The following is a 25,688-nucleotide window of genomic DNA, read 5'->3' on the forward strand; positions in this document are numbered from 1 at the left end:
GGTTAGCAACACTATTCTCTGTAACTTGGCGAGAAGAATGATTTTGGAATGGTAGAGAAAAGAACAGTCAAAATTAGGTCAGTCTCAGTGTAGCATCTCCGTTCGTGTGTTGTCGTTCTGTTTAGTGTATAACAATGTCTGAAACTTTACTGCAAAACTGTCTGAAGAAGATAGAGAAAATGAAAAACCAGACAGAAAGAAACCGAAAGTGGTGAGTAGAAAATCAGTGAACCGATATTCATAAAGTACCAATATAAAATTTACTCACCGAGTATTCGATATAAAATGGCAAGTATTTCATGAAGAACCTAAGTGATTCATTCAGGTCTATAGTTGATGACCATTTTTGTGGCTCCACGAGTTCTTACCTTTGTAAAAGAAATTATATACTATTAGAAAGAGAGTTGTAAAAGAGGGAGGGTCCACGTGGGGTGCTTGCCTAGGCGCTAAGTACAAATGTGGTGCCGAACAAGCAAAACAGATAAAAATAGAAAAACGTTAACGTCGTGGTGCCCTGTGAAATTACTGGCACCCTATTAAATTAAAGTTATTGTCAGTTTGCAAAGATATAGCTTTAGTAAAAATTGTATTTCTCTTTGTATCTAGTCGGTTCCCTGACATAATGATATGTTTAAGTTTATTCAACTTTTCAGAAGAAGCAAAGGAAGTGGAAGCAGGCCCGTAACTAGAGGAGGCAGGGGGCAACTGCCCCCTGAGAGCCTGCTTTGCCCCCCCTGTGAAAAATACAGAACGCCTAGAATTCTCACTAATCTTTACAATTACTCTAGCAACATAACAAAGACACTTATTGATTTTGTGATTTATGAACGTGTGGGGGATTCAGTATAATGTCGTATCAGGATTGGGAGGGAAAAATTTCCTTTTTGGTAACAGTGATTCATGTGGTAGAGAGGGGGAGTGGATATCTGATTTTTGTTACTTAGCGTTGCTTTTCTTCCACTTATAGCTAATTGCAACAATGAATGATGACGTGAAATTGATGAAGAGACACTCATAAACAGTGTCGTAACCACAGGGCGGCAGGGGGCATTGTCCCCCCTACCGTCCTGACCTTGGAAGGAAGTCCATTCTAGGGGAAGCAAACATTGAAGTAAAAAAAAACAAGACTAGAAGAATCTAAGAATAGCAGGACAATTGGATACTCAAGATGGAATTAGTTTTTACGAGATCCTTGAATTTTTATTCGAGACTGCCAAGGGCACTTGCAAGGGGCAATTACCCCCCTCTCGATTTCAAAATTTTATACAAATAAAAGTACATTTCGTAAAATTTTCTTGCTCGCTTCGCTCGCAATGCCTTCTATTCTTATTGTCCAAGTTCAAAGTCATAGCTATGGGGCGGTGGGAGTCGGTCCTGGGAGCGAAACGTTCTATATGAAAAAAGAAATGTTAAAGGGAATGTCATGGTGCCCCGTAAAATTATTTGCGCCCTATTAAAACAATTTCTTTCTATGAAACTTAATATGAAATATTAATTATGACACTGTAATCCAAGAAGTCATTGATCAATCAAGGGATTCCTATTTGTTTGTCAGGTGTCAAAACATGTATTTCAACTATAATATAATACAATTCACACAATATTTTGCAAAATTGTTAACGTAACCAGTATGCAATCATTGTCTGTAGTGATGCAAGAGTCTCCCCTTTGAAGGAAATAAGAGTCCGTGGTGGACACCCATATTTTAGCAAGTACATAAAAAAAGTATTACAAATTTTTACATAGTTCATCAAAGTGTAGATAATATGTAACCATTATTATTTAATTAATTCGATTTTTCTTGCCTAACAGAACACAATGGTGTTGTTGGATTTTCGTTAGATTGCTTTGTGCGGAAAAATCTTGCATACTGGAAACTAGAGGGAATCATTATGAAGCATGATTTATAAAGGGCTGCCTTAATCAGTTCTTCAGAGAGGCCCATTAATCGTCTAAATATCAAGTGTATACAGTCCCTATTAGCCTATTTATGTTAAACTTTATATTCTTTGCCAATCTGGAGAGGTCATTATCGAAAAAATGCCATTTGATGTTGATCGAAGTTTTTTTTTGTCCGTTGAAGTTTCAAGATATCATCCCTTTTCTGTTACTTATCTCTTTTGGAGGAGGTGTCAAGTGGCTCTGTGTACCCTGCTATATCTGCCAATGCGACCGACACAATATATTAAAAATTTGCCCCCTTCTAGGATTGACTTTGCCCCTCCTACAAAGAATTCCTGGTTACGGGCCTGAGTGTAAGGAATTAAACATAAAAGAAATTTAATTTTCATTAAGTCCCACAATTTATATCTGACCATAGGCGCACCAGTAGGTCACGACGGCCCTTGCCACTGCCTGCTGGAAAACGTGGAGAGAGAAAATTTGTTTGGTTCATTGTGCTCTTTGTGTTGGATAGTGAAATAAATGCTATTCAATTTTTAAATAATTGAAAATAATAAAGCATTGCCTCAATTTAGAAGTGAAACTTCCTTGTCTTCCTTTTGCAGTTAACATGCCATGCGTTTATTTGCACATGTTATTTCGTTTCCCTTTAAGGCAAAGAGGCACGTGGCTCCTAATTCCCTGGAGTCTCTCATTTAGTGTTTGAAAGATAAACTCTCAAAAGCGCCAAGCGTATTTTCTAAAGTTTTGTAAGGGTATAATGCATATGCATATTATTAATTAAACACAGCGACAGTATGATGTTTACTCTTTACAATCTTGCTTTGCTCGTTCGGCGTCCTCTTTACCTCACCACATGCCCCCTGCCCCCCTTCTGTTCTAACAGAAAATATGCATGTATAATTTTAATAGTTCTATGTAGCGAGTGAGTTCCAAATTCTGCTGGTATTTTCAAATCTCTGTTTAAACGATGATTCACAAACTGAAATAAAGTAATGAAACTCGATATATTTAGAGCATGACCATGAAGACGTTAAAATGTAGTGGAAAGTTTGGATGCACATTTGATAGATACCTGATATTGCTTTTGAATTAAATCGGTCAAGGAATTTCATATTGAAGTCTTCAACGAACGAGCAAAGCAAGATTGTAAAGAGTAAACATCATGGGATACTGTCGCTATTTTTAACTAATAATATGCATAATCAGTTTGCAAAGAAATAGTTCTAAAAATTTTATTGCTCCCTTCGCTGGCAGTGTCATAATTTATTTAAGTCATATTATATCTGCATTTATTACTACTACTTCAGACAGGCAAGTGCGTACACACCTATGCAATTCATTCTCACTGATATTTCAATTGGGCACCCCAAGATGAACTCAGAGTTACACCTAGGGCAAGAACGATACAAATACAATTAAAAAAAATATTGCGCAAGTGTTCCTAATTTCTTATAACTAGCTTAAGAATTGTATGAAATGATTCCTGGTAATATGATGTTAAAATTTTGTGTTTTTTAATGTCATCCCTTGTGTTTTGTCTAACGATTGATTAAATCAAGTACTGAACATTATCGGAAGGAAAGCAATACTCGAAACGTTAAACTGAAATGTTAACATTAATCTATTTTCCATCTTTTCCTGTATTTGACATATTTTTTCTTCTGAAATGTTACGTGAAGGGAAGGGAGGAAGGGGTTAATCTCTAGAAACATCCATGAAGAAATTGAATTAGGGTGAACATTTTTAAAACTGTCCAAAATATGCACTTAACTTCCCCAAACTTACACCCCCCCAAAATTTTCCAGCACTCCCCCCAAGGGAAAAATCCTGGATAAACCCCTGAGTGGGCTGCTTATCCCCTCACTTGTCTCATTGCAACCATATTAAAACACAGGAGCACACCCCAGTCATACCAAAGGGTCGACCAAACATTTCCCCAGCTTACAATTTGCACTCCTCCAAGCACTGCACCGATTGAGACTTTGAGACCACAGATATCATTGATAGAACTAGGTGTGCGAGATAATAACTAATCATCTGTGCTAAATGAAACTGTGCCCGGCTAGCTCAGTCGGTAGAGCATGAGACTCTTAATCTCAGGGTCGTGGGTTCGAGCCCCACGTTGGGCGATTGCTTTTTTTTTTTTTTTTTTTTTTTACTCTATACCCTACATCCTTAAACTAAAGTCCTCCTTCTCGGTCTAATTTTCGAGATAAACTTTTTTGAAACCAAATATTGCCAAAATTAAATATGCATGCAGTTTTCATTTTATATGAGAAATGTTACAAATCCTGCATTTTCTCAATATTTCCTAGCAGGAGTGAGTTTAGAGAGTGATTGCGAGACGTTCTCGTGCTCAGGAAGTCGAAGGTTCAAAATATGTAATTCAATGATACGCAGTTAGTACAGTTGAGTTCAAAGAAACGTGTACCCAAAATGTCTACCACATTTTCAGTTTGGTTTCAACAATGTGAGAATTGAAACAAACCTGTTAACTAAACATACTTCATCACTAACAGCACCGGTACAAAAATACTCTAAAGTAAGTGCATAGGATGTAAAATTATTAAGTGAAAATATGGCGCGCAAGTTGCATACACGATCTTTGAACTCGACTGTACTCACAGCATATCGTTGAATGTCGCACACGCTACTCCAAAAAGTATACACGGAAAGAGCGCCGAGTCCGCCTAAAAATGGAAATTACGCCGCGCATGCGCACTTCATCTCTCGAGGTCTGCGACACTAGCGACGTCGCACCTTAGGTACAGTGAACTAACATGCGCTCTACTGTTAACAAATGAATGCAGCATCGCGTGAGTGTATTCGAATTTGAAATAACGATTGTCTGGTTTCGTTGAGCTGCTACCGTTGACGTCGAACTAGAGTATCATAGTTCGTTCTAGTTCGGGTTAATGTTGTCAAAAATTGAAACTATGAAGATTGATAATTATTTGAAGCAGTTTGTAATGATGTTTGACCGAATATGCTGGAAAAAAGCGATGGATATACATACTATATAAGAGAGAGGTACGTATTTGTGTGTGTAGTTGCTTCTTCACGTGTATTTTAGTTCCTATGTAACAACAAATTAAGCAAATATATGATATGGGGATATATATACTTTCATGGGTGGAAAATAAAATGATGCTATGCTTTGGTGTGTGCACAGACAAGTGAGACCAAATTTATCATTGAAAGAAATGGGAAACCAAATAAACATTACAACGCACACGTGGTATTTAGATAAATTGACCACATAATTATACTAAAATTAAAAGTGCTGGTATTATTTTGAATCTTTCTGTATCTTTAATTTTTGTTTTGCCTTTATTTCCCAAATTATTATTTTTTTAAAGTTCAAGCTTGTGAAAGAGTGGTTGTCATTCACTAAATACATAGAGATATAAAATGTTATTTAATTTATATTATAGTATATACTGTGATTGTAAATGTATTTTTCTTTTTATTAAAATACTAAAATTTCGTGTTTTTTATTACAGATATTCACAGGTGTTGAATGGAATGGAAAGTCTGGACTGCAAGGACACATTTCGCTTTATCTGTGAAAAGAATACTCTGCCTGTTTTCTGCAACAATAATACTGAAAAATGTTTCAGTGTGGTCGATTTTTATCTTGTTAGTGAATCTCCATTGAGGTGAAAGGGGTCAATTCTGTTTATACGTACCGTACAGTGTTAGTGAATGAAGAAATTTTTATATAAAGATGATATATGATTTCATTGAAGATTGTGTTTCCAGACAGTGTATAGTGTTAGTAGTAATAGTATGTACATCAAAAGGGAGTGAAGACAATAGCATACTTTTTATGGTGGTTATGTGAATCTACACAAATGCAGGGAGCATGGTGATGATCTGTTTTGATTAGTGTTTATTTGTGGCTGCTTTGTGGTTTCATGTAGTGTGCTAAGATACGTGGTTCTAGTGTATACATGGATGGAATAATGAATTCTAAGAGAGTAATTCTATTTGGTTTGTTCTTTTTCCTTACTAAGGTGTAGGCATTAAACAGGAGAATATATTGGGGTGGAAATAACACAGGAAATATATTTAAAAGCACAACCATATATTATAATGGAGGGACTTGCTTCATCGCTGTGAAGCTAGCTTTCTGGTTATTTTCACCAGGTTTTAAAACTCTGCATGTGTATGATCTATGACCTGGCTTGGTCCTTTACATGGATATAATTGTTGATGTGAATCAAACTTAAGTTAGTGTGCATTTATATTCATGGAGTTTGAAAAAATACCACCAGGTATTCTGATATGGACTGCTGCTGCTATGTCAGTGAATGCTAATGTTGTTAGGTTAGGCAGCTCAGGGTCTCACTACAGAACATGGGCTGCTTTTTGCCTCTAAATAGATTAACAAAATTACGTATCTTCTACTTCCATTTTCCGGTGTTACTTTTCCGATTACTATTAGCCTATATTATTGCATGTAAAAAATGTTTTTACTGCTGCTAAAAGCAATGCATTTCTCCATTCGTTCGCGTCCATATTGTTTACACACAGTTGCTGTCATTTGTTTTGTTTTTCCTGCTACTAAAATATTGCATTTCTCTTATTCGTTCGCGTCCATATTATTTACGCAGTTACTTTATTTCGACGAGGAATGCCTACAAGGTTAGGTCTGTTAGGTTGGGTTCCAATAGCATAAACACAATGAAAAATGTTTTTCCTGCTACTAAAATAATGCATTTCTCTATTCGTTCGCGTCCATATTGTTTACGCACAGCTACTTTACTTATTTCGACGAGTAATGCCTACAAGGTTAGGTTAGGCCTGTTAGGTTGGGTTCCAATAGCATAAACACAATGAAAAATGTTTTTCCTGCTGCTAAAATAATGCATTTCTCTATTCGTTCGCGTCCAAATTGTTTATGCACAGCTACTTTAATTATTTCGATGAGGAATGCCTACAGGTTAGGGTTGGGTTCCAATAGCATAAATACAATGAAAAATGTTTTTCCTACTACTAAAACAATGCATTTCTCTATTCGTTCGCATCCATATTGTTTACGAACAGCTACTTTAATTATTTCGACGTGGAATGCCTACAAGGATAGCTTAGACCTGGTAGGTTGGGTTCCAATAGCATAAACACAATGAGAAATGTTTTTCCTGCTACTAAAATAATGAATTTCTCTATTCGTTCGCGTCCATATTGTTTACGAACAGCTACTTTAATTATTTCGATGAGGAATGCCTACAGGTTAGGTTGGGTTCCAATAGCTTAAATACAATGAAAAATGTTTTTCCTGCTACTAAAATAATGCATTTCTCTATTCGTTCGCGTCCATATTGTTTACGAAAAGCTACTTTAATTATTTCGACGTGGAATGCCTACAAGGTTAGCTTAGACTTGGTAGGTTCGGTTCCAATTGCATAAACACAATGAAAAATGTTTTTCCTGCTACTAAAATAATGCATTTCTCTATTCGTTCGCGTCCATATTGTTTACGCACAGCTACTTTAATTATTTCGATGAGGAATGCCTACAAGGTTAGGTTTTATTAGCATAAATGCAATGACAAATTATTATTCAGGCTAAGAGAACTAAACCTAGCTACCTAACAACGTAGGAATTTTTTGCTTTCACTAAATTTGTGCAGGAATGTGCACCACCATGTCACTTTTTCCTTCCAAGAGCACCCAACGTGCATGGGTATTTCTAGTTTTTTCAAAGAAATAAAATTTTCCGTACCTTCAAACTTACTTTTCCCAATTACTAACTACAAAACATTACCAAAAAATTATGAACCACGTTCCTCCTAAGCAGCCCATATTCTGCAGTCTTACGCAGCTCAGGTTTATGGCTGTTAGCATTAAAATTTCTTCCATAAATACTTTCAATACCTGATTGTGTAATTTCTGATCTTCAACATCTGGTGAAAATAGCCCAGATGCTCGCCTCGGTGGTGGAAATAATTCTCCATATTGAATATTGAAGACTTTTTTTTAGCAGTATAGTTCACATGTTGTGGTGAAGACACTTCTGACTTTACCAAGATATTCCATAGAAAACTTACATTTGGGGGTGGGGGTGAAAACTAACTAAAACAGCTTCAGGGTAAGTACCTCCATGTGTTTCAGCAAGTTTTAACAGTAGTGGCACATAATGCAAAGTGCACATCCAAGAGCTGTTGTGAAAAGTGAGTTCCAGTGTCTACTTATATTTATTTGGATTTTTTCCATATTGTTAGCCACCAATTTGCTACAACAGGTAGCTGCATGTAAGATTTTTTTCTTAAAAAAATAGGAGCCAACGATTAAGTATTTCCGAGAGGTCTTCCTTCTCACAGATGGCGATACCAACCTTGTGTTATGACGTCAGACGTGATATGCCTACGTTGTCAAGTTTGGTTCTCTTAGCATAAATACACTGCAAATGTATTATTTATGCTCAGAGAGCTAATACTAATAAGCCTAACCTAACAACTTATGCATTTAGCCTAACAATGAAACCATCCCACAGTGACTTCAGAACGCAAGGTTGGTATCATTAAAAACTTACCGAAATGTAAGTAAAAGAAATAGAACCATTACAGAATGTCCTGAAAATAATTGTTAAAATGTGGAAATGTGAAAATAAGTTTTAATAAAGTGAGCAGGGGATCTTCCGTGAGTTGGCATTTTAATGGTGGTGTCATCAGATTTGAACCCACATGTACTTCACATGTGGCCTCTTTTTTACTCTGAATTTACATGATTTTTAGTGAATTACACTTGTTTCACTTAATGAAAGGAGAGGAAGGAATGATTGCTTTTATTTAGGTATTATATAGACACTCCCATGTTCACTAATCATTTTTGCATTAAAAAATCTAGTGATTCTTTTGTTACACAAAAGAATTGTTACACCTTTCACTTGTTTAATGAATATACAAAGTAACACAATATGGGGACATAATACAGTAAGTACACTGTTCATGTAATGCAAATAAGATAACAAAATCATTATTTGTGCAGTCTCTGCAATGCATATGTTCAAGTAAAATATGTGCATACTTTTAGTAAGAATTAGCAGAATCTTACTGAAGAATATGTAACATTCGATAAGTTTTCATAGCTATTTATTTAATTTCTTATGTTCATTTATGTAATGAAGGGGCCACCAAAGTAAACTTTTTTTAAAACAAAGGCCTCCTCCTTGTGGGCAAATAGCCTGTAAATGAAAATGGCCAGTCTATGTATTTGGACTGCTTGACATCTTTATTGTTGCATGATAGTGGTGAAGTCAGTTTCTGCATTAATTTATTCTTGGGCACTTACTCCTTTGATGATTTTTTTTCATTGAACAGTAGAAACACCTGTAAGCGAACTGAATTGATGGTTTGTGTGTTTTTAGTTCCACTTATGCTAATCAGGACTGAAACTACAGTTTAGTAGGATTTGAACCACTGCTTCAACCAGGTATTGAAGTCAGGTCTAATGCACAGGTTTGGCCTTGATTACACTTTTAGGTTGTGAGGATGGGAGAGAGATTTAGCACCAGGTATGTTTTTAAGATGTATGAAAAATTCATGCATTCTTTATCTGCGCTACTCCTGCATGCATATCGTAGTCAACCATCGTTTTTTGTGTGTGTTGTTAGAAAGAGAGCACCCTGTGTTGCTGCATCTCCTCTTCCCTCCCGACCAGCAGCAGACATGATTAACTAACATTCAAAGATGGAAGTGTATGGGACCGTTTTACAACTTGGTTCCAGTATGTTCCAAACAATGTTTGTTAACTACGTAAATATTTTCAAAATACAAAATAAGGGGGATTTTTTACGTAAAAGTCGGTAAGTAGGAAAGTTTTAAAAATAAATTTGATTCATAATGACACTATGAAGTTGATAAGTAACTATCTGAATTATGATTATAGCTCAAATTAATTATCCAGAGTACTAGATTTTCTTCATATAGGATGAGTAGCAGGCTAAAAATTTCCATTTCTTGTTACCAAAAATGGACATTTTGCCAGTGCAATTTTCAGTATCTTGAAGACATTGTGCATACTATTATTACTTTAAAAAATATTTATAAGTGTGAAGAAACAACCTTTTTTCCCCTGTATACACCAGGGTACTTCAAGATTTTCATGCGTACTGCCAATGAGGCCGATGGAACAGTTGGTTGCAGGTCTTGTTGCATTTTTCTTTCAGCGAAGATAATACCTCAAAATAAAAATAATGAGGTTTCATAAGTACTAAAGTAACTTTAGCAAGCCAGAAGCAACTCTCAGGCTGCATTTTGGACAATCCTCCTATGTACTGAATGGTTGTCATTTATATGTTTTATTTGTTTATTTACTTGTGCTTTTCTACTGTTAAACAAGTAAATAAGGAAATACTGGTTTTAGTTTGTAGGAACGATAGGAGAGCATGGTTTCATGCACTAATTGTGCTTTTTCCCCACTCTCAAGAACATTCTCGACTTCGAATTTATATAGGTTTACAATTTTATTGCAGCTGCATGAAGTGTCCGAAATTGTGCCTAAAATTATGAAAAGACAATTTTTCGGGGAGCAACAAAAAAATACATAATAAAACTGATCTCATGGGTACAAATTAATTTACTCATATCATAGTGATAACTAGGGCTAGGATTTTTATGACCTAAAAATCACCAAAATATAAAAAATAAAATATGCTCTTATGACCCAAAATTTTACAAAATATGCCCTTATAACTGGACTGTTTCAAACATCAACATCTAAATGCAGACGTATTTGCACGTATGTACTATTTTTAGTTCACTTTATGGACCCGAGTTGCAATACACAATGAATACTTTCTCTAAATTTTCAAAGAAAAATGCAAAAGATCTTACTACAGTGGAAAAAAACTCGAGTGAAAATGGGAGTAAGAGCGAATCCACTTCAAAAATGACTATATTTGTTGAAAATTTAAAAATATGCTGAATATCACGTAGAAATGGCCAAATATGCCCTTAATAAGCACCTTAATTTAATTAGTTTCTTCATAATATGAATGTCTACATGTTCAGGGAACATAGCACCCTTACCCTAAAAAAATATTGTCATGAAAATGATCCTAGCCCTAGTGATAACTATTATCAAAATAGATAAGTATATCCTTCTTAAAGTATAGACAATTAATTGATTTTAATAATCGAACAACATATTTCAGTCCTTTAATGTTTTGCGCAACACGAAACTACTAAATTCAATATCCAATTGACTGTAGTGTTGAATCTGAAAGACGTCTGCATATAGCGTGCTTGCTGCGTTGCTATGGCAACCAACGTAGTTCGGTACCTAGACGGCGGCGGCAGCACCAGTCCACCTGCCTGTTCCTCATTGGCCAGTTTGTTTCAAAATTTCTGACGTCATCTCAAGCCGTCTGCTAAAATGTTTCCATTGTAGGGATAGGGAGTTATTTCTCTCCCCTAATCTTATTCTCTTTGACGCTACTCGCTTGTTTCACTGGAGTGACGTCACGTTCGAAGAGGAGAGGAAATACCATTGCATGCTGCTTGCTGCGCTTCGCTTTTGCGTAAACTAACCTCCTACAAACGGTTTGATTGTGAAGTGTATTTATTTTTCACCTGGAATGGCGTATTTGTGGTGATATTGTGCTAATATAACAGTATTGAAGTTTTAAAAAAATCTCAATATTGTTCTTTGTGATAGTAGTGAATGAGTGAGTGTGCGTCTTCAGAAGACAATGTGCAAAACAAACTGGAGAATTTCCTGGATGGAAGATATTTGAGTCTTCAAGACAATGAATTCGTTGAGCGTGTGACTTGCGATATCCAGTACTTCCTGCAGAATAACAAGGCCAACAGGTGAGGCATTTTAGAAGACAGTGAACTAACTTTTACTTTTGCTAGCACTAAAATGTGTCGACAGAAAACTAAGTTTATTTTGTTGAACTTTATGAATAGAATGAAAGTGATAGTATTTTTAAATGTCAGGTTGACTAGAAAAATATATCTGTTGAGGCACACGGAGAACAGATTTAATACAGTTCTGTCGAGTATACTAAGTAGTAAATTCAGATCGTAATAAATCAAACTACACCTTTGAGACTAACCATGGTTTCCGCAATTCGACATTCGTGTAAAAGTAAAAGTTAACTTTAAATGCCAGATATAAACATCTAAAGAGTTTCCTTCCGAACGGAGACTTGTTTTTTTCTTAATGCCAGATATATATATATATATATATATATATATATGATAAAATTACATAGCATTCACAAGAATAGGAATTTGTATTATTTTTCGGAGTGATTATTTTCCCAGGTAGTGAAGCTAGCTTTTGAGCTATTTTCACCAGATTTTAAACCCTGCATGTGCATGATCTACAACCTGGCCTACTACAAGTATGTGTGCATTCTTTAGTTGATGTGTATCAAGCTTCGTCAGCACACATTTATTTTCGTATGGACAAGTAATATTTATGCACATTATGAAGTTGGAAAAATACCGCAAGATGTTCCAATATGAACGGTCACATGACGTAAGTATGAAGGGCTATTGCATTCCTTAATGTTTTCGTTGTTAGGTTAGGCAGGTCAGGTTTAGGGCTGTTAGCATTCAAATTATGGTAAATGTCTGTTATATCGGAATTGAGTTTCTGTAGTATCTTGAAAGTTTTTGGAGGTATTTTCTCACCGTAGAATGCTGCACAACAAGAAATAAGCACTTTTGATATAATAACTTGCATTTTGTGCAAAGCAACAACATTATGCCATTGTTTCCATTATGTACCTGCAGATGGCGTGAGCGTCGAAAGTCATGTGGTCTCGCCAATGTTTCCAAACGTGCCTTTTTTTTACCAGAATTTTATTTTTTTTAACTATGCTAACCTAACCTTGCTGGAAATGGTTCGTGGGGCTATCGTGAATGGTTTTTGGGACTATCCGTCAATGGTTTGTGATAACATAATGAACATGAAAGTAGGTATTTTTCGGTTAAGAAGGTTGAAACACTTTTTACCCACTCCAAATCGACAAAATACAAGCATGACACGAGATGATCCACAGCTGTGCACGCCATATTGTATGTTCCGCGACGGCAGAAGGGACCCAAAAGAATTACTCGTAATGTAAAAAATCATAATGGCACCTTCAACTATCTTCTGCAATACACAATTGGTACGAACCATTTAAAACTGAAAATATCGGATAGAAATGTGTCTCCGATATAACAGACAATTACCATTTCTGGTTTTCAGCACTTTCTGTTATTCTCACTGCTTGGTGACAGTGAGAATAGCTTTCATGGAACACTGAAAATAGCAGACACAACCTAAAAGGGGAACTATGATAATAATAATTATTTTTTAACATTTCACATTTCCATCTTCTAAGTACAGGAGAGCATACCCCTGTGAACAATTTATATAAACACAAAATTTGCCTATTCATAAACAAAATAACAGGATAATTCCGGAGCGATTTTACAATACCGGGAATTTCTCCATTTTGTTTGAAATTTGGCATACTCACTAAATTAGGGCTCCTAATCACGAATCTGAAGTTAAAATTTGGCGCTCACGTGTCAAACTTGCAAAATAAGAGGGTCAGTCATCGCAACCGACAATGCACAATTGCTCATTATTTATCGCAAGATTTTCCGTTTCGAATTCTTAAAGAACGAAATATATATATATTCCTGATATTACTACGACCCTACATTTTTTTAACTATGTTTCCTAACCACATGCCAATGGTTCGTGGGGCTAGCCATAATTCAGGAATTTCTATACGTGAGCGCCAAATTTTAAGTGCAGATTCATGATTAGGAGACCCAAATTAGTAAGTATCCGAAATTTCAAACAAATTGGAGAAATTCCCTGTATTGTTAAATTATACCATAATTCCTATTTAGGACAAAAATAATATGTACTTCAATTAGCCTTTCTTGCCTTTTAGATTACACTATTCTAATCAATTATTTACATGGGATGTGTAAGTACTAAGCCACTTATGATCTATATATTTTGTAGATACCTAGTTAATGTGCTGTACAGATTCAGCAATAGTTACTTTTATTTATTTCCCCCCATTCCCCCTTCAAAACATAACATTAACGCTCATAAATCAGTTCAATTTGAACTGTACATTATACAACTCGTGGCTGTCGGGAAGGGCAGGGTTGAACAGGCCTGTCAACCCCACACTTCAAGTCACCAAAAAAGCAAGAAGATTGTTAGTTTTACAGGTAATTTGGAAATTAAGTTCAGTTAGTAACTTTCCTGATATTTTTGGCTGCTCACAAAGAACACAGCCATGTCCAGGCTGGATAAGTTAGTTCTTATTTGAACAGAATAAATGAAGTGAAACCTACATTAAATCGAGAAAATAGAGTATAAAATACAGGAACCACGTTGTACTATCATATTGTACCTTTTAAACCAATAATAAATGGTTCCACAGTTAAAGATTTTTATGGGGAGATCACACAACATAAACTTTATGAGTAAGTCTTAATGCTTTTTGTTGAAAGAGCTGCGTAAAGTTAATAACAAAATAGAAAAACTATATATTTCAGTTCGCTATCTGTATGAAATGTCAAAAATAATAAAGAAAAAGAGTTGTCCTGCATATTCACTTATCTGGTCAAGGATATAATAATAATAATTCATTTGAGAGGCAGGGGGGGGGGGCTTATGTTGATGTTAGCACTGGATCTATAATAATCTGTGGTGTAACAACCCCTTGAGGGCCAATGACTATCTACCTACTGATTACCAGACTTATTTCCCCCTCCCCCCCACAAAAGTGGAACATTATCCAACCAGCTACAGGGTGACATGGGGTCAGCACAATGAACACCCAATTGTTGTCGTAGGTTTCATGATCGGGTTACACTACTCATTACTAGCTCTCCAATTTCCTCATGATGGTGGATGGCCGGCCACTGATGCCATACAGAGGCCGAAAGTAAAGAAAAAGTTGTTACAGTTCTATCAATTGGAACCCAAAGCTTGCACCTTAGTATAGGAAAAGCGCTATTATTACTTACTTCGTAACTTATGTAGTGATTAATAGTTACATGTTATATGAAGTGTAGAGAGGAGAGAAAAAAAAAGAAGAGAGAAGTGAATTACTTGAAGTCATTTTCTGTACTCAGCAGGGTGCATAAAAATTAGGATTTTTATTTAAAAAAAAGATTTTTGTTGATTTTTTAAAATTTGGCCTAAATCTGATTTTTTAATTTTTTAAAATCGGTTGCTTGTATGTTTTTTTTGCACCATACATATAGATAGGGACGTGAAGTTTTAGTTTTATTTTCCCCTGAATTTTGAAGTTATTTTTTACTGTAATTCGGTGTTATTTTTCACAGCATAGGACAAAATTTGGTGTTATTAATTTAAAATCGGTTTATTTTTACTGTTCCTTCTATGCTTAAGATTTTCACATTGCTTTAGTTCTTCAAAATTGAGACAAATTTTAGTTTTAGTGACAAAGAAATTAAATGTAAGGTTTACCTTTGTGAGAAATGACCAAATTTCTTCCATTTGGAAAACTTTTTCATCTCATCAGCCACTAATTATGAAATGTTTATTGAATGTTATCACCCAAATATTTGAAAATAGTCATACATATCACTTTCTCCAACAAAGCCAAGAAAATCCCTCTGGGACCTCAAAATATCATTTTGTGTACACACACACACACACACACACACACACACATACAAAACTAACTCCCCGGAAACACGACAGGTGTTTCTCCCTGAAAATATTCCCATTCCTAACAAATTTCCCTTCTGGGAATATCCCTCCGAGCAAATTCATGAAGAGGTTAAACACTCAGTCATGTCTGCGCCAAACTGCAATAAATGAAGCGTGACAATTTCTATTGAATCGAACTTTCACCAGCTAGACCATAAACTGCAGATCAAGTAGCACTTCAGGTAGTTCTTTTTGAACAGAAGAATTGTTATCCCCAGTTTATATTTCATATTTCGCGGCATTTTTCATATTAAAGTGCAAAATTTGGTGTATTCTGAAAATTGGCATGGTTTGGGTTATTTCGTGAAACCTAAACACCGAAAACTTGCCTCCTTAACTTACCCACTTTATTGTGCTTTCCTCAACTTTTTGGTGTTATCGTTAAAACTAAAACTTCACGTCCCTATATATAGATATCTGTTTTTTCTAGTAAACCGCCCTGTAAAATATTTGAACAGTTTGATTAAAGCAATTAAAAAAATTATATGTAAATAAACATTTTTTGTTTCTCATACTGTACCTAGCCTATTATGGAAATGTTTGTTGAGTGTGTTAATGAAACTATAGTTATTTTCATTAACTTTTCTTCCAGGGATAGTAAACATTCTGGATCTGCTCTGTAAGTGTAACTAAAAATATTAACTTAAATATTATTATAGTCTTTGTACCTGAATTTTGGAGAATATTTAATGGTAGTTTCAAAATTATCAGCTGCCATGTTTATTTACAGTTTAATGATAATTTTTGCTATTTTTGCTTGTAAAAATTATTGAATTTTAAATCAAGAGAAATGTGTGTTTACATTTCCCTTCGTATGAGCTTCACAACATCTGTATATGTATTTTATTTCCTTTTTCCTTTCTTAAAGCCTAATAAACACCATTAAATGATTATGAGATTAATGTACTTTCACCAAAAGTGACTGATATCTACAAAATACTTATGCACATTATTCAATAAATTATTTATTTAAAGTGATTTAAATGAGTATTTTTTTTTCTTTTTCAAAACAATTACCTGATTTATATCAGTCCACCTTGGTTGTCAGTGTGGCTAGTCATGGTAATCTCCCTCTTCCCATACGGTGCTCCTTCAAATTCAGGAGGGAATTTTCTAATTTATATTTCAAATTGGGATATTTTTACATCACTTTCTACTTCTTGAATCAATCACGACTCTTGACGATGAGAATGAATAATAAATTGAAGAAATGAAAATATGATACACATATGCATGAACATTGGCAGATTTAGCGGTAGCGGCATGTTCCCCCTGCCAAAACTGATGAACAAGTTTTAAAAAATATTGAAAGCACTGTATTACAACAAGTGTTCGGACAATGTTTTTCCAGATAAAATAAAATTAAGGGGCTGTTTACCCACCATACCCCCTCAAGAATTACATTGAAATTTGTATTAATGAACAGATTTTGATGTTTTATATAATATAAAATTAGTTCCAGCATGCGGAAAACACAAATAACGGAGAGATACCATCACAAAGTATGACCTGCGTAAGCAAAAACCTGCCATTTCAGAGAGCTTTTGTCGCTTTTTATTATTAAAACCCTTTGTATGCACACTCAAATAGCGATAGGACACGTCGATAATAAGAATTGGTACCAAACCTAGCAATCGTAACCTAACTACGTAAAATTATGGTTGCTGTTGTGAAATGTTGTTTTGGGTGGTAGATTCACTCGTGTGAAGCCTTCGGACTGTTCTTCACGGTAAAGTAACAGACGTACTTTACTTCATAATATTACATTTCTGAGAGCTAAAATCAACCGAAAACGTTCATAAACAACAAAATCTTCATATGCCATGCAAAGTATTTCACTTTCTCTGGGGGGTGCAGAGGGTAAAGGGTACCAAAATTAACAAAGTTAAGCACAAATACTTTAATCGGGGTAAATTTACTAGAGATTAAATATGTCAACACCAGAAATCGAATCTGGGCCTTGTTCGTTACGAGGCAATAACTCTAGCTGATGATACAAAGCGAGGGCATTCTAGTTCAAATATTGCAGAGTTTCGCCTTCGGAAATGAATTCTGAAGTATGTCCCTTCCTGTAATCATTATTAATACATAGAACTAATACTATTTCACAAAATCCTAATAATACCAGCACCTTATCAAAGGATTTGTTTCCTAGTGGGGGTATGTAGAATGGTTCAGATTTCACTTTGAAGATACATTTCTGATTAATTTATCTGTATTTTTAATAATGTCAAAATATCTGCACGTCATATTTCCAGCTTAACATATTATATGCTTACAGCATATTCTGTGTCGCTCACAGAAAAAAATCTAGATCCACCTATGTGCCTGACGAAGCATGTTATGATCACGCATCAGGAGTGGAATTCTTTGAAAAAACTGTGAAAGTGGTCTGAAGGTAAGCATCAGTGTGGTGTGCATAGCTATAAAGCCTGTGTCTCCTCTTGTCCATAATTTGTAAAGCAGAAGAACTAAAAAAAGACTCGCCAATAACTCATGGACAATGACAGCGTTCTGAATCACAAGTAGGGTCACCATTGACCCACTGTACCCCCTTGAGAATTACATTGATTTTTTTTAATTGATAGATTGATTTGTTGTTTTAAGTCCACTTTATGCACAGTAAGGCTAATCGGGACGACCTACGGTTTAAAGTGGGATCCGAACCACTTGTGCCTCCACTGGGTATCGAACCCGGGACCCCTTGATTGCAAGGCGACGACGCTAACGCTGCGCCATCAGGGAGGCCCTTTTAATTGGTAGATTTTGATGTTTTACGTAATATAAAATTGGTTCTAGAGTATGGAAAACACAAATATCGGAGATATTTGATCCCATGTAAGTACAAACTGGTTGTATGCACACTTAAATTACTAAAGGATGCTTGCAAAGATCACACCATCAAACTTAGCACTCCTAACTTGACAAAAATGTTGAAAATTGCTATCAGAACCAAACCTGACGGGCCTAATGTGTCGACATAAAATTATAAACACCAATAAATTTGACACTCCTAATGATATTTTCACTTCTATTCAGTATAAAAGTAAGGAAACGTTTCTTTCTTTAGTAAATCTTTTCTTGTAGCTTTCCAACACTGCTCTAATAGTTCACTGACCTTTGTTTACAATGGCATATTTGTACCGATAATGCTGTCTTATTATCAGTGCTTGAAGTGGAAATTGTTAGGTGGAGGGTGTTTTCTTGAGCCTTGCGTTAGCTGGGGGATGCTTCCATGTTTAACATGACAGTTGGACAGCTGACGGGGTGCTTTGTAAAATTCTTCCTAGCTGCATCCTCCTGTACTTCAAGCATTGCCTATGATTGAACTCCCATTTAAATTGTTTTCATCTGCAAGAAAATTGTGCCCATTACTGGAACTGTCATCTTGCCCATACATTTGCTCCCCCAGCTGGTCAGATAAGAACACAAATTACTGTAAAGAAACAGATTGCGAATAGATTGAATCTGTTGAAGAAACAGCAGATAAATTCCGACCTGTATCAAATTCTGGCAACGGAGAAGGTGTTTGTTACCTTCAGCCTTCAAATCAAGTCAGATATAGAAAGATAATGATACTTGTGGGGCCCAGAGTAGCCAGACACTGGTACGTGACAATATTGAAGTTTCACACATAGTAATGTCTCTTACAAAATACATTGAGAGGGGAGTTGAAAAAGCCATCACAAACAAAATACTGATCTAAAACCTACAGCATTGTTTCATCTTGTTTCTACCAACCCCACTTTGGCCTACAGATGTGTCTTCTGGAGGGGTGTAATTTTTGACAAGGCACCCGGGTCAGTCTCACTTCCACGCAGTGCATGCTGGTAACTGCAATACTACAGGCTGAGCCTCCGGCACTCGGACTCTCAGTCAGTATAATCCTCTGTGGTGCTTGTGTTATGCTCGATCCATGTGATTGTCCCATCATCCATTTCGTCTTATTGCCATTCATTCCAATCTTTGTGATTACTCAAAAGTGGCAGAGAAGCCAAATAAAATTAAACAAGTCAGTCAATTGGCCTCTGGAATATTTGCGGCAATTAGATTAAATACATATTCTAGAAAAAATTAAGATGGATGATTGGGCTATATACAATATGAACATGGGCATTGAGAAGGAGTCCGACCTGCCAGTCAACCTCCCCCCTCCCCTGGAAATTGGCATCCTTCATTTCAAGTTGAAAAAAGCAACAGAAAGCTTATTTTTGTACTCATAATAACAGAAATAAATAACTTCCAATATTCGAACAGAACAACCAATGTAAAAGAAAATACTTACATAAAAAAATGAGCATAGAATACAAGAGCCAGGTTATTTTTACATGTTCTACCATTTAATTCAAAGAATAAATGGTCACATAGTTTTGAAAACTCCAAAAGGAGATTTTTATGTAAAATGTAACACATTTCTTTTTGACTAAAATTTTCTCTTAACTTTTCAAGCTTTTTCTTAACAAGGTGTATGAACAGGGTGGCTACTCGCTGGGAATTCTGGGAATTATGCGTGAATTTTTTTTTCGGTAGATGTGAAAATTGCCATTTTTTATTAATCCAAATCCCATTGAATTTATAAATAAATGCCTTGAGGCAAGTTTTTCAGTTTCGTTTTTATTTGTATCGAAGAAGAAAAAGAAAGCTGCCTGGAAGATAAAAGAGAATTCAATTGGTTTTACTTTGTTGGTGGAGTATAATTTATTAGACAGGTGGAATAGTATTGCAAGATAAGATATCTTGAAGTTGATTAGGTAAATTTGAGTTTGAAATCCTTGTACAGTGAACGGCAAAGATAATGGTAGGCAAATTGTCCACAGCTATTTTCATTACTTTTTTATTTTACATCCTGTGTTGGTTTAAGGAATGTAACTATGTTGGTTCAAAGCGTAAATCTCTGCTTATTGACGTCTTTATTTCAATTCATTGTCATCACATTGTGTAATTCAGACCGAATGAAAATGGTGGTGGACAATTCGCCGTTGGGTGTACAATTAATTGTAGATTAGTATATTATCCCGTAACATTTTGTGTTGTGACTTGTGCTTGTGTAGATATATTTCGAGCTTGAATATGTGAAATGGCAACTGTAAACTCCACCCACACTATTTTATTGAATTGAATTAGACTTTCTGGATAGGATTGCAATTACACAGACCCTTTATATTGTCAATATATTTGTGTGTGTATGTGTGAGAGGTGGTAATAGGTAAGATTGAAATAGAGAAAACATGTGCTTGTACCCTTGAGTTTTTGGAAAGTTCTCCTTAAAAACCGGGAATTGTACTTGAATTTTATCATGATCCTAGAGTGGTCACCCTGATAAAAGTTAATAACAACATATAATAACGGGCATTTCAGTACACGAACTGTATGCTATGTAAAATAAAAATAGTGAAAAACGGTTGTGCTGGATATTCATGTATCTGGTAGCTCGAGTAGACAGTCTTCCCAAAGATATTTATGTTAATAATTATATTTTTATAATTTATACAGGCAGTAATATGAAAAAAATAACTGTGTCATTTTATAATTGTAGTGATATTCCAGTATGGTGCGTTGAGTGTTTGTTCAGGATTAGCCAGAAGTGAAGAAAAGATGAGATAAGAAAATTGTATAAAGAGGGGTCGTGTCATTGTAGTGGCGCCCTCACTGTAATCGCTTTCTTCGATGGTGCATTCTTGAATAGTGTTCATTGATTTCTTATCTCTTGTAATGCAGTGCTACCTGAAACTTACCAATTTGTGCCTTGCAAACACATTTCACCAGCATTGTGGCTGCTTTTAGAACTTCCGTGCTATTGTTGTGCGAGCACAACTGATGTTTTTATTGTTGCTCTTCTTCGTATTCAGGAAGGTTCTTGCGGTGTGAGAAAAGAAAGTGAAATAAGTAGGCCGTGGCCGGGATGTTACATAAAATTTCCTCAGTATTCTTGTACCTCATCCACGCATGAAAGAGCAAGTAATCTGGTGACATAATAATGGCGAAGCTGAGCAGTAATGAAAAAAGAAAGAGAAGTTAATGCGTCTAGTGATGTGAGTGACCGTGATAATGCATTTCGACAGTTATTGGCGGAAGATGGTCGTTCATGAACATGAAGTGCTTTGACTTTCCCTTCAGCTTGTTGCAAATCAGCACTGTGCTTTTCCGTTTAAGCAATGATAGTTTTGGAGCTCGTTGTAGAGCATGTACCGCATAAGTATTTAATCCAGGTCTGTGGTGGTTTGGTTAGCGTATCGCGCTACGAAACCACAGAGTCCCAGGATCGAATCGTAGATAGGCGATGCATGTTTAATTGTGTTTATTTCATCAAATTACCATTCATCCTCACCTTAAAATTGAGATGTAAAATAACCAGGGTTGTTAAAGCTCCAGGATCCCATAAATTCTAATGGGTTCCGTAACAGGACCGGAAAGTCCCATTACCCCCTATGTATTACCAGTGACGTGCGGTGACGTCGACACTTGGGGTAGCAGTCAGTGGCGTGCTCAAGGGGGGGGGGTTGGTGTGAGTCACACCCCTCCTCCCTTTAGGGTCAGTATTCCTTCAAAAAAGAAGAATGTCAATAACAGGAAAAGATTGCAAAATTATGAATGAGTACTAGAAAAAAGTACACGTAACCCCCACCCACATTCGAAAATAAAAAACTATTTGATTTGACTCTAAGCCAGAGATCCTGGGTTCGAATCTCGGATTGGCCATTTGTGTTCTTTGTGTGTGTTCCTTCATCTATTTTGTTGTACCAAAGGTGGCGGAAAAGCGAAGTAAAATAAACCAATTTGAGCAATCAATCAATGATTTGATTTCATTTTTGTTACTTAGCGTCGCTTTTTTGTCACATTTGGTTAATTGTGAAGATGATACGATGAAACTGATGAAGGGACGAGCACAGGGAACGCCCATGCCCGGGTCGGGGTTCTAACCCGGAACTCCTGGTGTCGTAGCGCGCTGTGATAACCACTCCCCCGCGCTTGGTTGATTTGGTGACAGGTAACAAAACACAACACACTTTTTTGTAGTTTCTTCAATGATATTCATTTGACTTTTTGAGTTCTGAGATACATTTTTCATTCCAAATTATTTCATTATTCACTGCAACACATAGGACAAGAATGCGCACTCATCACGGGTTCGAATCCTGGCCTGGATTGTTCATATGAGGTCCCTTCACCAATATCATCATATCATCACTCAATCCTCATTTTTGCGATAACCAAATGTGGCAGAAAAGCGAAGTAAAATAAACCAAACCAACAACAATATGAACACGCGTTCTCTTGCCCAAATAAATACATCCATATTTATGACTGTTACAGGCCAATATATTAGTATATTTAAATAAAACACTACTAAAACGAGAGTCAGAGAGAGCCTGAGCACATATTTGTAATTTAATCATTATATATTCCATATTTGAAAAAGAAAAAAAGAAAGAAAGCATAACATTATTGTCTGCACATAACACGTTCCCATTTTATAAATAATAAAACTACATCCCATATTATACATACACACATATTGTACAACGTGTAAAAGGTTGTGTAAATACGGAGAACATAAGTACTGCAGAAAATTTTACCCTGTGTTCTTTATAGGATTTACAAAAAAATTATGAGAAACCAATCCCTTATCTGTCCTATAGGAGATAGACTGGAGGACCTGAAAGCCTGGGCTTTCAACCATTGCAGCGGGGGGCGTGGGGGCAAGGGAAGTAGAGGTAGAAATCTTCCTTTTCCTTGGGCCGGCCGTTTCTACCTGGAAACTGGCCTGGCTGAAGAAGAGCGAGCTAGGGTATCCAGCCTGCTTTGCCCGCGGAGAACACCGATGGACGAGAAGTGCGTGGAAAAGGTGTTGCATATGAGCTGTGGTGGCTTTAACAAGACAATAAATATTGTGATTTGAATATAATTCGAGATGTGAGATTGATTGATCTATCTCTGCTAGACTAGCTACTCCTCAGTGCACGTCACTGTGTATTACATAGATGTTATTGAATTGTTGTTTCTTATGTGCATTTACTGCCATCACGCCAGCAATGTTGAGGAGAATTTCCCATCGTACATGGCGGAGAATCATACTCTGTTATGAAAACGATGGTGTACACACAGACACTCTGGACTAAATCATAACGAATAGTCACACTACCTCCGAGTTGTCCTCTGCCATGATCTCACATTAATACAATGCGACCATCTATGACGATGTGTACACGCGATAGGGCGTAATGGGACTTTGTGATCACTCTGTAGATGCTAAACATGTACGAATATGTTTCCAGAAAAAATAAATGTTGTTGTCTTTGAAACCAGGACACCTCTTAGCTACATTTCAGCAAAAAAAAAAAAAATCAGGTCTGATCCGAAAAAATATTCCTGGGCCGTATTTAAATTGATTCGGAAAAAAGGTTCCTGGACCGAATTTAAATACTTTACAGATAAAAATGGTTCTTTACGGTCCAGAACACATTTACGCTTGCTGATTTTCTTTCCTGGACCGGAATTTAATTTATTTACAATTCCTGAACCTTTAAGAACCCTGAAAATAACTAAGAATACAATTCGGTAAGGCGTGTGATCACCACACAAGGGACTCAGGCTTTCAACAGTTCAATACAATTGCGGATAGGAAAACGAAACAATTTTAGGGGTGGGAACTCTGATTCCCTTCTTTGAGCCCGTGAAGGATACATTTGCCCTTCAATTTCAAACTTTTTCCTTCTCTGGTACGAGCTGAATACAGCATATGAAATGCCGGAGGTCCTGATTAGAATAGCGGATAGATAATATGAGTGTTCTAGTTTTATCCTCACTTGACAAGAAATACAGTAACGTTTTTACGTTTTTTAGTTTCAGCCACTGGTTAACTCGTCTCGTTGTGTATATCCCGCCGTTGTTGGGACTTTCTGAAAGCACGCTCAAATCCCTAAATTACACCCTATCCTGAAAAGGACCTTGTGTATTTCCTCTTGATGTTTACCAGTAACTAGCTTGCCTGCCAATAAAAGTTATACAAATGTTTGTGTGTTTTTTAGTGATTCCATGACAACGGCCATTTTCTCATGACACAGTACCCACCAACCAGTTCCCCAACTGCGACGCAATTAAGCGCCTTGGGCTTCATTAGCTTTGTGTGACATATGCTTGAGGCGATCTAAATATAAACACAGACTTAGAACAGATGATGTCGCTTTAGGAGTGAGAGGATGTATATATGCTTAAGAGCTATGGCTAAGAAAAAAATGTTGATAAGCTTTTTCTCGTCGATTCTTCCCTCGTTTTTTTTCTCGCGTGTACATTTTCTTCTGACACTGATTACAGTATACCGTCGTGTGTATATATACAGTAGCACAGATTGAAGAAATGGCGTAAAATTCACGTCACGTAAAATCATTTAATATAAATCTACTCTACAGAGGGCGGTAGTTATATCTATCTCCCTTTGCTTCGGACTAAACTGTTGCATAAGTTGTTTGTTTTGATTTGACTTTTTTGTTATTGGCGTCGCTTTTCTGCCACTTTTGACTAATGACAACGATGAAGATGAGTGATAATATGATGAAATTGATGAAGGAATACTCACAAAGAACATGCCAAGGCTGAAATTCGAACGCGGGATCCCTGCCGTCGTAGCGCGCTGTGATAACCACTCCAGCACATAAGTTGTAAACGATTAAGCAGATTTGAACAACATTCATGAAACTATCCTCTGATTGGGCCTAACCTAATTATATCGAATCTATTCTCCGTCCACTGTAATGTAAAAAATAAAACACACGACTTCAGAAATAGTTCCTCTCGTGCCTGTTGATTGCGGCGTTATCTTTCCCCGGATCGTAGCTGGGCAGCTCACCATATAAAGGGCCTCCCTGATAGCGTAATGGTAACGTCGTCGCCTTGTAATTAAGGGATCCCAGGTTGGATGGAGGCATCTAGTGGTTCGGGTCCCACTCTCAGCTGTAGGTCTAGTTCCCGATTAGCCTATTTGTGCATAAATTTGACGTAAGGACTCAAACTCAGAAGGTCACTCAACTTCAAATATAGCAGCTACATTGAGTGGTGTGCCTTTATTAC

General features: G+C 36.3%; 1 protein-coding gene and 1 non-coding gene across 3 annotated transcripts in view; both read left to right on the top strand.

Annotated features, from left to right (window-relative positions):
* Window positions 1–25,688, top strand: part of LOC146004510 (uncharacterized) — a 109,685-nt gene that overhangs the window by 41,959 nt on the left and 42,038 nt on the right. The window contains exon 1 of one of the 2 annotated variants that reach the window (XM_083143381.1): window positions 11,388–11,722. The exons of the other annotated variant lie outside the window; for it this stretch is intronic. Coding sequence (XP_082999507.1) covers window positions 11,574–11,722 — 149 coding nt within the window. The 5' untranslated portion in view covers window positions 11,388–11,573. Of the gene's footprint in view, window positions 1–11,387; window positions 11,723–25,688 lie in introns of those variants that run through there. 2 annotated transcript variants of the gene reach the window in all.
* Window positions 3,962–4,034, top strand: TRNAK-CUU (transfer RNA lysine (anticodon CUU)). Its single transcript has one exon. It is a non-coding gene; the product is annotated as a tRNA-Lys (tRNA).

The sequence above is a fragment of the Lepisma saccharinum genome, chromosome 21 (genome assembly GCF_977018435.1).
Source record: "Lepisma saccharinum chromosome 21, izLepSacc3.1, whole genome shotgun sequence".
Classification (NCBI taxonomy): Eukaryota; Metazoa; Arthropoda; class Insecta; order Zygentoma; family Lepismatidae; genus Lepisma; species Lepisma saccharinum.